General features: G+C 37.4%; 1 protein-coding gene across 2 annotated transcripts in view; it reads right to left on the minus strand.

The window, feature by feature from the left end:
* HPSE2 (heparanase 2 (inactive)) overlaps window positions 1-14,725 on the minus strand; it is a 538,739-nt gene that overhangs the window by 474,287 nt on the left and 49,727 nt on the right. For both annotated transcript variants that reach the window (XM_079793868.1, XM_079793867.1), the window contains exon 3: window positions 5,415-5,576. In XM_079793868.1, coding sequence (XP_079649994.1) covers window positions 5,415-5,576 — 162 coding nt within the window. The remainder of the gene's footprint in view (window positions 1-5,414; window positions 5,577-14,725) is intronic.

Here is a 14,725-nt window from a genome sequence, read left to right on the forward strand (position 1 = left end):
TATATACAAACTCTCAAAAATCAATAGCAAGAAAACAACTCATTAATATTTTTAAAATGGGTAAAAGGCTTGAACAGACACTTCACCAAAGATCTATAGATGACAAATAATTACATGAAGAGAGATGCTCAATATCATTAGTCAAAAGATAAACTGCAAATTAAAACCATGAGATACTACTACATATTCACTAGAATAGCTAAAATTTAAAAGACAGATGATACTAATTGTTGACAAGAATGTGGAGGAGCTAGAACTCCTCACATACTGTTGGTGGGATGTAAGATAGTACAGTCACTTTGGAAAATAGTCTGATAGTTTCTTATAAAGTTAAAAGATACCATAAAATCAAAAGAAATGAAAATCCATGTCAACACAAAGATCTGAGAACAAATATTTACACTGGGTTTATTCATAATCACTAAAACTAGGAATAAACCAAATGTCCATCAACATATGAATAAATAAATTGTAAGATATTCATAACATAAAATATTACTCAGCGATGAAAAGGAATGAAATGCTGATTGATATATGCAACAAGATGAATGAATCTTAAAAAAATAAGTTAAGTGAAAGAAATCATACACACACAACTACTTTTTTATATTACATTTAGGGTCAGAGATCAGATCACACACACCTAAAGGACTGGAGGTAGGAAAAGGAGATTAACTGAACAGGAAAATAAGAGAACTTTTTTTCTTTTTCTTTCTCTTGGTGACCCTGTTTCATTTCTGCCCCCGCCTTTACCCACCTCCACCTAGTCCCCCACCCCCACTTCCCTCTGTTCATCACCACACTGCTGTCTGTGTCTATGGGTTATGCATATATGTCCTTTGCCTAATCCCTTCATCTTCTTTCATCCAGTCCCCCCTCTCCTATCCCCTCTGACAGCTGTCAGTCTGTTCTATGTATTCATGCCGCTGTTTCTATTCTGTTTGTCAGTTTATTTTGTTCATTAGATTCCATACATAAGTGAGATCACATGGTATTCGTCTTTCTGTGACTGGCTTATTTCACTTTGTATAATAACCTCCAGGTCCATCCATGCTGTTGCAAAAGGTAAGGGTTCCTTCTATGTTTTACAGAACCCTTAGAGAACTTTTCAGAGTGACAGAATCTTGTATATCTTGATGGTGGTCATGGTTATGTGACTATATAGTCTATACATTTGTCAAAATTTGTTTTTTCTGCATGTAAATTATACCTCAATAAACCTGAATTTATAAAATTTAAAAATACTTATCTTTTGATTCAGACATCCACTTTGAAATGTGTACTCCACAGAAATAAATGTGTTAATATATATAGAAGTTTATGGACCTTAATAAGAAAATGATTAAATAAAATTATGTTCTATTCAATACTGTAGAATATAATGTAAATAATTTAAAAGATCTGGAAATAGTCCTTTGAGCATTATGGTTTGTGGGAACTGAAAGAACAGTTTTCACTCCACTGATTTGGGCCCTTTTTCTTAGTTGAAGTTAGAAGACTGGACCACAACAGGGTACTATGTGCATCTTGAGTAACGCCATCCATTTATAATGGCCATGGTTTTGGGCTGCATAAACTCCTTGTCTTCAAGGAGTTTATGTCCTAAACAAAATCCTAGAAAATGTATTGCCCTTAAAGGCTGACTTTCAACTTTTATTTTCTGTTTTTCATTTGATTATAGTATAGGGATCCTCCACAAAAGTTCAATTTACACTTCAAAAGGGGGGTGAGGTGAGGAAAGACAAATAACTGAATCTAAACCTATAAAAGCTATTTAATTGATGTCAAAATTATCCCTTAAAGAGAGTCTTCAAGTGAATTCACCCATTATGTAGACAGCAGAACATTTTAAACAAATTTATAGAGCATTATTATTAGATTAAGAATCATGAGAGCATGCACATACAATAAAAAAATCATGAGAGCCCTGGCTGGTGTGGCTCAGTTGGTTGGAGCATCATCTCATACACCAAAATATTGCAGTTTTGATCCTGGTCAGGGTGCATACAGGAGGCAACCAACTGATGCTTCTCTCACATCAATGTTTCTCTCCCTCCCTCCCCCTTCCTCTCTCTCTAAAATCAATGAGCATGTCCTCTGGTGAGGATAAAAAAAAAAAAAGAATCATGCGAGCACAAACAAATGAAAGACATGATCCCTGTTCTTCTTTAAAGAGTGACATTAAACACTCTCAGACTCAAGAAGCACAAGATGAGCACACAATCAGGTGTTGGTGAGTTAGTGTAATAAGTGTAGTATATGACTCATCACCATTTAAAATATTTCTATCACAGATGTTCTATTGAAAGTACTTCTTCACCTTCCTGTAACCTTAAAGTTTACTTCAAACCCTCTATGTTAGGTGAGGCTAACATTATTTCCAATACCGTGTAAATAATTTACATTAAAATATTAAGACATGCTTAGTATCATGTAAAAATATCTACTTTTCTAAAATTATGATATAATGAGGAATACTTCAGTAAGATGTATGCATTAAAGAATTATTATTAGTTTCCATTAACTGGATAGTTACTGGAACTGTAGAGTTGTTTCCTTTTATTAAATGGTCAAAATATCATCAAAGCTAAAATATCATTTACCCTCATCTGAGGGGTGTCTGCTTAAGGGAAATCATGAGTTGAAATGAAGAATATGAAAGCATACCTCTCACCTCAATGCTATTAGTCATATCAAATAAAGACAAAACATCTAAGAATGAGGGCTTGCTTGTGATGCAGAGGGCAACAACTAACATTTTTAACATGCTTTTATCTGACATTTCAATAACTTCATTAATTTCTTACCATAGTGACATTTCAATCACTTTATTAATTTTTTTCTTATACTGTGATCTTTGTTCTTCAATTTAAAAATAAATAATATACCATTAACTTACCAGGAAACAATTATGATACACTGCTACCCATATACATGAAATTCTTTAAATAACTGGGAGAGGTATTGAGGGGAGGGCAGAGGTATGAAAAAGTTATCTCTTTCTGAGATTTTGGAGGCCCAGCTTCCTTATCCTGTTCCCACGTAAATACTCAAACATTATGTCAGAGTTACACAAAATAAGTGGACATCACCAAGCAGAGCTCCAAGAGTAGGTGTTCTGAACATGTTGGTAAGAAAGTCACTTCATCTGAGAGGTCTCTGCCCCTTCAACCTCACCCTCCTTACCAATATACATTCATCACTGAAAAGGGAAATATTTACAAAAGTTAGTTTAGTTATGTTTAAATATTATGTTTAGCTGTCTGGAGACCATGTTCTCAAAATTTATACAAGAAATCAAGGATTAAACTTCATAACAATTAGAAAACCATGCTGTGTAAAATCAAAGACTTAGTTAAAGGACACTAAAATAGTTTTACCATTGGTGCTAAATTGAAATGACTCCATCTCTTCCCAACACCTGGAACCAAAACCTTTTAAACTTTCATGTAAACATACCAGGGCACACCAAATGCTCTGTCTGTAGCAAGGTACCACCTCTACACAGACATTGGGTGAAAAATGTGGAAAATGCCTGAGGACTCTTTGAAGTAGCTTGGGAGAAGTGAGAGCAGGAAAGAGGCTCTTCACTAGGGTAAGTTTGTTTAGTGGAAAGTAAGCAAGTTGTCAGGGTAAAAGTTGACAATGTTGATTCCAACAGTTTGAACTGCGAATAAACATCGAAAGGGATTATGTTACTGAGAATTAGAAAAGATTCCATTGAACTCAATAGAACACTTGTGTGTGTTCAAAGATAATATGCCTTTGAGTCACATTCTGGATCCACAGTTTAGGGTTAGAATTACCCTAAGCCCTCTCTATGCCACATTAAAAGAACATGGGGTCTGACCTCTCTAATATGTGCTTAAAATATTAGAATAAGGATAGAATAAAAACATTTCATTTCCAATAACAGAATTGGAAAACATTAAATACATGCACATTTGTACATTTGAGGTAGAATGAATAAATCTAGAGAAATCTATGTTCTTCCCAAACATCTAAACACAGTTTCACTAACCAATTTAGGGAAATGCATCATTGGCTATAAATCACTTTTAAGTTTTCCTTCTTTAATGACCTATCAAAGAGCAAAAAACAGGGCCTATATTATGAAATCCATAATCCTCTTCTCTGCTCACCAAAGCCACATTTAAATCTGGCTTTTATCTCATACTATTGAGTTTTCCACCAGGTACAAAATGGTAAGTTGAAAAAGACTTGTACTTTTGACAAAGCAAAACAATTTGGTTGCCACTCGGCAATTCCTGGTAAAATTCCAGGAAGTCTGTAAAAAAAGTTAAAATTTTCCTAACTTAGACTTTACAAAAATAAATGTGAGATGTTCATAGCCTGTCAGACAATCCAACCCATCTTTTTATTTTTTTAATATTAATAAGCAAGGGAAAATACACCTTTGATTTGTTAAATTTTATTTGAATAAACATAATACAGATCTATCTGCCTTGAATGCCCTCAAGAAAATGGAGGTAACTTGAGCTGCTCTTAATAGTTCATCTCAAGTCCTTCATGATTCTCACATTAGTGAATGCTATTATAATCTTTTTATTATTGAATTTATTTTTAGAAAAAGAGATAGAGAAACATCAATTTGTTGTTTCATTTATTTACGCTTTTATTGGTTTGATTCTTGTCTGTGCCCTGACTGGGAATTGAACCGACAACCTTGGTGTATTGGGACAACACTCTAACCAACTGAGCTACCAGGGCAGGGCCTGCTATTAGAATCTTTTCCAAAGTTTGACAAAGACGTGCAATTCTCATGCTCTTTACCAGCAAAGTTTGTAGGCAACCCTGCAAAAAGTTGTTTCTCCTTTGAGCTTTCACACATATTCACTTCCCCCCTAGAACCAAGGATGTAAGGGAGTATCGCTCAGTCTCATAGCCTCTTTGCTCTTAAAAAGAAATCAAATTCCCCAGATATTTTCAAACTCCACCACGAACAGAACATTCTCAGCTCTGCATGTGCATCATTATCTCTTTTGCATTTCATCTTTATATTCACTGGGTTCATAGAAAGGACATACACAGAAAAAGGAAAATAGCTGCTTCTTAGACACCAAATTTAGTAATTCTCTCAAATCTACTGGCACACATCTAAAAAGTAATATTTTTATAAGGCTTCATTAGGTTTTCATTGGTTCTGTCTTTTAAGAACACACATGCTGAATCGCCCATAACCTCAAGCCAAAATACATCTGCCAAGTACAAGAAATGTTTTTTATAGGAAGACAAGAGTCATCACAATTTAAAAAGGGATATAGTGAGTAAAGACAGACAGATGTGGGCTCATCTGGATCCCACTTTAGTGTCTCCCAAGCATCAAGTTACTAACTGATGGAGGCCATCAATCTACAATGCTCTAAGATTCCAGCCGGCTCCAATAGCCTTACCTGTTAATATGAGATTACTGTAAGTGTTGGAGAATTGCTCCTTTAGAAGAACCAGATGCATCTGAGCTGCCTTCTCCCGTTGGAGCTCTAGCATAACATCAGGGTGCTGGGCAATCTTGCAGCCTTTCTGTTTATCCAAGGCAACATCACTCCGAACAATGTCTACAAAAAGAAAAAAAGGGGGGGCAGGCAGCACAAATGAAAAACAAAAAAATTAAAATTTAAAATAAACCAACAGCCCTGGCTGGCTTGGCTCAGTGGATAGAGCGTCGGCCTGTGGACTAAAGGGTCCCAGGTTTGATTCCTGTCAAGAGTACATGCCCGGGTTGCGGGCTCGATCCCCAGTAGAGGGTGTGCAGAAGGCAACCAATCAATGATTCTCTCTCATCATTGATGTTTCTATCTTCCTCTCCCTTCCTCTCTGAAATCAATAAAAATATTTTTTAAAAAATAAATAAATAAACAAACCAATAAAACAAAAACCATACACATATTACAGTCCTGTTTTATCCCAAAATGACAATTTATAAACTACCAGTATTTTCATCAGAATTGAGAAATTCAAAATTAACAAACCTGAGGGTCTCCAACTTCATGATACATCCTGCAAGTTTCTCTGGTCATTTCCAAATTCTTGGAAGATTTTTTTGTTTCTTATCTCTCTCTAACCTCACTTAAGATTCTCACTCCTCCATTCCTCTTCTAAGCTCACCTCTAGTACTTATTTACCTCCTAGGGCCTTTTCTTAACATCTTTTAGCACTCTCCATGGGAAAAAATAATACAACTTTGTCTGAATACTAGTGACTATGAAGGTCATTTCCTCTATCTCATGCCATAGACCAAGTGATAGCTCCAGCATGTGTATTCAGGATAATTGGCCTGTTTTCAAGTTTACCTCCCAGCCAACCTACTCAGTTCAAACTAGAGCTGCCATTCTGTGGGTCAGCTACTCAGAATTTCTCCTGATACTTTTTTCATATACCTCTGGATACATTCTGACTCAGTAATTGTCCTTTCAATTTAGAAGTATTTTGTGAGTCACTAAAAAAAGCAAGAGCAGGGCTAGAGTAACTTTTCAGATCTTTCTCTCTCCCAGTTATTTTCCCATTAGTGATAGGTTGCTTTTTATACAGTATGATTTACACTCAAAGTAAAAGTATTCTCCAGAAAACAGCCTTCCTCAAAAATAAACATTCTTCTAGAATGTGTCACAATTACCAGGAAGCTTTCATGACCTAAAGTTATTTGTTTTACTTTTATAAGTTAAAATATAATTCAGCTGATTACCATAGAAACAAATTATATTATCAATAGCAATTTGGATGACAACTCTACAAACTTTCAAGTTTTACATAGCAAACTAAAAAATTTTAGGAGAAAATGCTAAAATAAAAAAAAATTAAAAAGCTGCTCTGCCACTGCTCACTGCAGACACCAATGGCTTTGGAACGAAAAAAAAAAAAAAAAAGAATGCCCATGTTGATGGTACCAGTAGAAATATTTGGTTCTTTAAGCAGTGCTCAACATCATTCAACCAAAACCTTGAAATAAAGTGACCATATTATCTTAATATTAATAATACTAAGAAAAGAAAATAATGGGCATGGCCAAACATACTTTCTAGTCTTTAGAAAAGTGCATTATGACAATGTTTGGGGGAAACAGATATTCCATATGGATTTTTATCTATACTTAATCTGTTCAACATTATCAAAGACTAGATAAACACAAAGTGAGAATACTTATCAAAAATGCACATGGTCATATGTCTGAAGGAAGAGTAAGCATCATAAATGATAGGCTCAACATTCAAAATTATCTTGGCAACCCAGAAATTTAGGATGAGATCCCCAACATGTAGGTAAAGACATGAACACAAAGTCCTGCATTTATACTGAAAATTAATTACATAAGATAATATGGAAAGGCCATACCAGACAGAAGTTCAGATATTTAAGATCTTATTAAGATTTGTAAATTTTAGTTAAATACAAGCTTAACATAAGCCAGTGATAAACTGCCAAATATAATATTGCCACCAAAAAAATTAATTAAGTCTTAGACTACATTAATGGAACCAGAACACCCAGAATACAAAAGATTACATACCCACACTGCATTCCATGCCAGTCAAGGGCAGCAGAGTGAAGAGTTGGAGTTAAGCAGGCTTCAGTTTAAATTCTGATTTGGCAGGGAGAACCAAGATGGTGGCATAGGCAAATGCCTGTACTCACGGCCTCCCACAACCACATCAAAATTACAACTAAAATACAGAACAACCATCATCCAGAACCACTAGAAAAGTGGCTGAATGGAAGTCTTGCAACTAGAGAAATAAAGAAGAAAGCACAATGCGACTGGTAGGAGGTGCGAAGGTGCGGAACAGGCTGGTCCGGCACCCATGTGTGCCACTTTTTTAACTGGGAGGGAGATTGTCTCTGCAGAGGCTGCCCGGAGGAGCAAGGAGTCCCAGGCCCACACCAGATGCCCAGCCCAGGGTCCCAGAGCTGGGAAAAGAAGTCCCTATGGGCAAAAAGAACTACGGGCTTTAAAAACCAGTGCGGATTGGGGCTGAGTGAAACACAGGCTGCTGGAGACCCAGCTGCTCCTCTTAAAAGGCCGGCACCACGAACTGCACTTACAAGCTCCTGCATCCTCTGAGCTCAGTGCCAGGCGAAGCTCTGGGGGACCCAGACACATACGAGGAGAAACTGGACTGTCTAGCATCCGAGCAGAAACTTAGGGGCAGCTTTCTTCCAGATGGAGGTGCTCACAGGGATCATTGTTCCCCTGCTGGAACCTCCCCAGTTGAAGGGCTGACTGGCAGCTATTTCTGTTTGCTCAGCCTTGGTGATTCCCTGAGAACCCACCCCACCAATTTACACCCCATCCAAGATGTGAGCAGTGGCTTTTGCATATGAATGGCCTGTCCTTGCTCAGGCTGAAAACCTGTCAAACAAGCTGCAGCTGGGTCAGGGAGTACCAAACCTATCAATAAAAGGCCCAAGACCCAGCACCAGCACCAGCCTCCCTTGCTTTACAGCTGGGCCTCATCTGGGCACCTCTAAACCTGATACAAAGAGCAGGAATCTTCAGATCTCTCTGTAGCTCCTGCTGGGTGGCCCCAGGCAGTGGCTGACTTTGCACCTCCCTGGAGACCCAAGAGCCAGTGTACCCAGTGGTCAGTGCCAGACCATACCGGATTACAACCCTTCACATCCATAAATGACACACTCAAGGGGAAGACTCAGTGAGCACCAAAGCCCCACTGAAGCAAGACCTGCTGCATAAGGGTGTCTCCTGCACAGCAGCTCTTCCACTGTAGTCGCAGCTGGTCTCCACAGCCAATTGGCCAGGAGGTCAATTCCTCCCCGTGACACCAACAGCAATCAAGGCTCAACTACAACAAAACTATACACACATCCCACAAAGGGGCGCACCTAGAGTGTGCACCTTAGGTGACTGGGGAGGCTGAGCCACTGGGCCCTATAGGACACCTACTACACAAGACCACTCTATCAACTCAAGGAGACATAGCAGCTCTACCCAATACATAGAAACAAACACAAGGAAGCAGCCAAAAATGTGGAGACAAAGAAACATGTCACAAATGGAAGAAGCAAACTACTGGATATAGAATTCAAACCTATAGGTATAAGGTCACTCAAGAATCTTCTAGAAACCTCCAAGGGACTTAGTGAGACTTTCAAGGATCTTAGTGAGAATGTCAAAAAAAAATGGAAAAGGACCAGTCAGAAATTAAGCATACACTGACTGAAATAAAGAATAATATACAGGGATTCAACAGTAGACTAGAGGATCCCAAGAATCAAATCAACGATTTGAAATATGAGGAAGCAAAAAATACACAACCAAAAGAGCAAAAAGAAAAAAGAATCCAAAAATATGAAGACAGTGTAAGGAACCTCTGGGACAACTTCAAACATACCAACATCCGAATTATGGGTGTGCCAGAAGAAGAGACAGAGCAAGATACTGAAAACCTATTTGAAGAAATAATGACAGAAAACGTCCCCTACCTGGTGAAAGACATAGACTTACAAGTCTAGGAAGCACAGAGAACCCCAAACAAGAGGAACCCAAAGAGGACCAAACCAAGACACATCATAATTAAAATGCCAAGGGCAAAAGACAGAGAATCTTAAAAGCAGAAAGAGAAAAGCAGTTACCTACAAGGGGGTGCCCATACAACTGTCAGCTGATTTCTCAACAAAAACTATGCAGGCCAGAAGAGAGTGGCAAGAAATATTCAAAGTGATGAATAGCAAGGACCTACAACCAAGATTACTCTACCCAGCAAAGTTATTTAAATTGAAGGTCAGATAAAGAGCTTCACAGACAAGAAAAAACTAAAGGAGTTCATCACCACCAAACCAGTATTATATGAAATGCTGAAGGGTATTCTTTAAAAAGAAGAAGAAGAAAAAGGTAAAGATAAAAAATATGAACAACAAAGTGGCAACAAATACATATCTATCAACAATTGAATCTAAAAATCAAATGAATAAAAAAATCTGATGAACAGAATAAATTGGTGAATGGAATAGAATCAGGGGCATGGAAATGGAACAGACTGATGATTCTCAGAGGGAAGGAGGTGTAAGGGGTGGGGGAAGAGATTAGACAAAAATCTTATATGCATGTATGCATTACCTATGGACACAGACAATAGGGTGGCGAGAGCCTGGGGTGGGGTGGGAACCAGGTGGAGGGAGCTACGGGGGGAATAAGGAGGACATCTGCAATAATCTCAACAATCAAGATTTTTTTTTTAATCTGATTTGGTGTTTACTTATTAGTTGCAGAAGTGACAGTGAAAGAACCTCTGTAAGCCTCAATTTTTTCATCTACTATTATTGTAAAGAGACATAAAAGACTGAGAGTGGTAAGCTTGGCAAAGAAAACTTGCTTTCATATAGAAGAGATAACTGACTTACTCCATGTAAATCTCAAAAGTCAAACATCATGGGAATAACCAAAAAACATACTCTACAGTTCCACATGAGGATATTATGATAACAGAAGCTGTCATATAAGGAAAAGAGCTACTTGAGGATGGAGTGAGTTTCCTATTCCTAGAAATAAATATTCAAGCTAAGACTAGATGACACAAGCACAATAAAATGATTTTAATATAGTCATCAAAGCCTGCCAAATACAGGCTTTCTCTGACATTATGTGAGGCAATATAATAGATAGAATACAAACAGATACATCATTTAAAAAGTGAAAAGATGACACAAACAAATTATTTGAAAATAATATATACAATAGAAATATAAAGAAAATTTTTATAACTTAAAAGACTAATAACCCAATTTAAAAATGAATAAAATATCTGAATAGACATTTCACCAAAGAAGATATACAAATTGCTAATAAGCACATGAAAAGATGCACAACATCATAGTCCTTTGAAAGAGATTCACAGATGCTAGAAGACCTCTGTGATGAGAACCTATCACTCCAAACCAAAGTACTCATAATCTACTCTCTCCTCCCTCCAATTGTCTTGCCCTTTAATTTCCCTGATTTAATCAACCATGTCATTTCCCTAATCCTCTAGTTTCTGACCCCTGTAATCTTTTATTCCTCTCTCTCTCTTCCTTTCCCTTTAAGTCACCAAATTTATCCACTTTGGCTTTAAAATGTCTCTTAGAATTACACCCTTCTTTTCCATTCCAGTTAATACTATATACCTCTTATCTGGATAATTAAGACAGTGCAAGCCAGCATCCACAACTCCAGACTCATGGATCTCCAAGACATGCAGCATATCACTTTTAGAGAAAAAAAAAAAAAGCCTTCATTTTCACTTTGTTTTCATTATATAATGTTTCAAACAGAGAAATGTACAAAGAATACCCATCCACACCATGTACCCTCTCTCAGCTATAGCCTTTTATAACATTTTATAATCAGCCTGTTAAGTCAGACACACACACAGAGAGAGAGCTTATAGGAGTTTTAACTGCACTGAATTTATACATTAATTTGGAGACAATTTCAAGATATTTAATCTTCCTTTTTATGACATTATACATTTCTATGTAGGTCTTCTTTAATGTTTTTCAATAAAGTTTTACAGTGTCTTCTATTAAAATTTGGTATATTTCTTAGAGTTATTCAAAGATACTATGGTTTTTGCTGGTATAATTTTTAATAATGTGTTCTAAGTTGTTGTCCATAGTTTGTAAAAAATGAGCCTGGATTTGCTATCTATAGCTTGACTTTAGCGATCTTGGCAAACTCTCTTATTATTTCTAACCATTTTTTAAAATATATTTTATTGATTTTTTTACAGAGAGAAAGGGAGAGGGGATAAAGAGAAACATGGATGAGAGAGAAACATTGATCAATGCCTCCTGCACACCCCCTACTGGGGATGTGCCCGCAACCAAGGTACATGCCCTCGACCGGAATCAAACCCGGGACCTTTCAGTCCGCAGGCCAATGCTCTATCCACTGAGCCAAGCCGGTTAGGGCATTTCTAACCATTTTTGACTAGATGTTTATGAATTCATTATGTAACCAATTATACATCTGCTACTAAAAACAAATTTGTTGCTTTGGCTAGTGTGGCTCAGTTGCTTGGGCATTTTCCAGTACACAGAAAGGTTACCGGTTCAATTCCTAATCAGGGCACATGCCCGGGTTGTGGGCTTGATCCCTGGTAGGGTGCATGCAGGAGGCAGTCGTTCGATGCTGTGCTCTCACAAAGATGTTTTTCTCTTCTCCCTTCCTCTCTCTCTAAAAATCAAAATTATTCTTTTAAAAATGTGTTTCTCCTTCTTAATTCTTATATATTTTATTTACTTTTCTTATTTGTTGGAATACATAGGACTCTTGCATTTCTAACAATCTTACAATCAGAGACAATGGCTGCCTTTTTTCTAGATTACCTTTTCAAAGATGTTTGTATATTAAACAGTCTTAGAAGATGGAGATAGTACTCCCCTCCAGAGCAAAAAGCAGGCATGTTTAGTATCCTATATAATAAATACAGCGTTTTCTCTAGAATACAGGGCAGGCCTGTTTATTTCTCATTATAAAAGATTCAGGATTCCCTAATCTCAGGGTTCCCCTCCTGTCATACAATCCATTGCACATGCAAGTATCACTTAGCATTCTTCCTATTGTCCTGTGAGAACTGAGACTCAGCAAAACAGTTTAAAAATGTGCTGATACTCTAGCCACAGATATTGCTGTGAAAAATAAACTGTTTTGTGTCTGACACAGGAGTCTTCCTATCTTCTGCCAGCATCCATGCAACTCTGGCAGGCTACCTTGTTAGTTTGCATGTAGGGTAAAACCTCAGACACCTTTCACAATTCTTGATAATATTGTGCCCACTAGTACCTCCAGTACAAAGGTGAGCTGAGGGCATTATTGGCTTCTTCTTGACTTTAAAAGGAATGCTTCTAACATTTCACCATAAGCATAATAATTGATTTAGATTCTTGGTAGATATCTTGGTGGATACTCTTTTTCAGGTTATGGGGAGTGGTTAAAAATTTCTAACTCGCCAGCTGGTGTGGCTCAGTAGTTGAGCACTGACCCATGAACCAAGAGTTCACAGTTTGATTTCTGGTCAGGGCACATGCCCAGGTTGTGGACTCAATCCCCAGTAGGGGGCATGCAGGAGGCAGCCAATTGATGAAGTTTCTCTCTCAGCGATGTTTCTCTCTACTCCTCTCCCTTCCTCTCTCTAAAAATCAATTTTTTAAAAAAATTTTAAAAAGTCCTAACTCATTTAACTTGGGAAATTGTTGCCTTAGCCTAAAGAATTGATATAGCTTTCAAGAATGGATCTCCTTAGAATCAAAAATAAGGAACAATCCCTAGGATGGAGTTACTGGAATTTCAGGTAAAACAGGTATTCATTATGTCCTGCCCTGCAGGACATTTGACATTCTTGGCCCCAATCAACCAGAGATCAGTGCCATCACTAGTGTCAATGTTTATGAACCCCTCCCCCAAGTTTTAAAAATGTTCTCTAGAGCATGGGTTGCAGACTTTTTCTATAAAGAATCAGATGGTAAATATTTTAGTTTTGTGCATACAGCCTCTGATGCAACTACTCAACTCTGCTGTTGTAATGCAAAAGCAGCCAAAGACAATACATAAATAAATGGACACGGCTGTGTTCCAATAAAACTTTATAAAAACAGGTGGTGGAGAGATTTGCCTTGCAGGCTATATACTTTGCCAACTCCTGCTCTAGAGGAATGAGTAAAGAGTAGAATACCCTCAAATTTCACAGATAAGGAAACTAGAGACAGAGATAAAGTGATTTGCTCAGCATTCTGTTTGCACGGTATTTTGTACTAAACAAAGATTATAACCCTGGCCTCCTAACTGCTGGTGCTCTTCCCACATCACCCAGCAGAATAAGTGACACCCTGGCAGAATATGCCTCTGCAAGTATTTTTATCCATTTCTACTAAATGTATGCAAATATATATGGATACTTGGCAGATGTCCATGAATATTCAAGTCTCTGTTCCAGTTCCCTCCTCTGAGGTCTGCAGGATTTCTCTACTTTTACATCATTCCCAGATGAAGACACCATTGTTCCATCACAAGAATGTTCATAAAAACAAGCAATACAATTGAGTTGGAGGCTGAAACCAGAAGCAAAGACTTCCCACAATAACTCAGCATAAATCATTCATCAGCTAAATATTCCTAAGGCTGTCCTTACAGTATTGACCACAGCCCTGATTTTTCATCTGTACACCATGACTCATAACCAACTTGAAGTCTATTTTCAAGTGAGAGTTCCTGCAGAATTGGATTTAATCTACACAAAGTAGCAGAATGTATCATAACTACTTCTTTTCTTTCATCTGCAATTGCTGAAATTCTATCAACAAATACATTTTTGTACTGATTGATTCTTCATAAAAGTGCTAAATAATTTATCTCATGGAAGGACTGTGTAATCATAAGTAGCTGTTAGTGGGTATACACATAGCATGAAGTAAAGCATTAGTTCTTAGGATCAGATAAGAACTGTTACATAACCAACCTTGGCCAAAGCAAGATGTTTGCTGGTTTACTAAGTGTCTCTGGGGCCATTTTTACCCACATTTGGGGCCATTTTTCACACACTGGTAAAAGACCAGACTAGATTAATGAAATGTCTTCCAACTCCAAAATTTAGTTCGGCTTAATTCGGAAGAAAAAAGAAAGAGAATGCTACATCCTGTAGAAATCCTCATAGAAGATGAATTCGGCATGAAGAACAGACAGAATTCAGATTATGGAAAGAGAAGACAGATAAAG

Source organism: Cnephaeus nilssonii (genome assembly GCF_951640355.1).
Source record: "Cnephaeus nilssonii genome assembly, chromosome: 16".
Lineage (NCBI taxonomy): Eukaryota > Metazoa > Chordata > Mammalia > Chiroptera > Vespertilionidae > Cnephaeus > Cnephaeus nilssonii.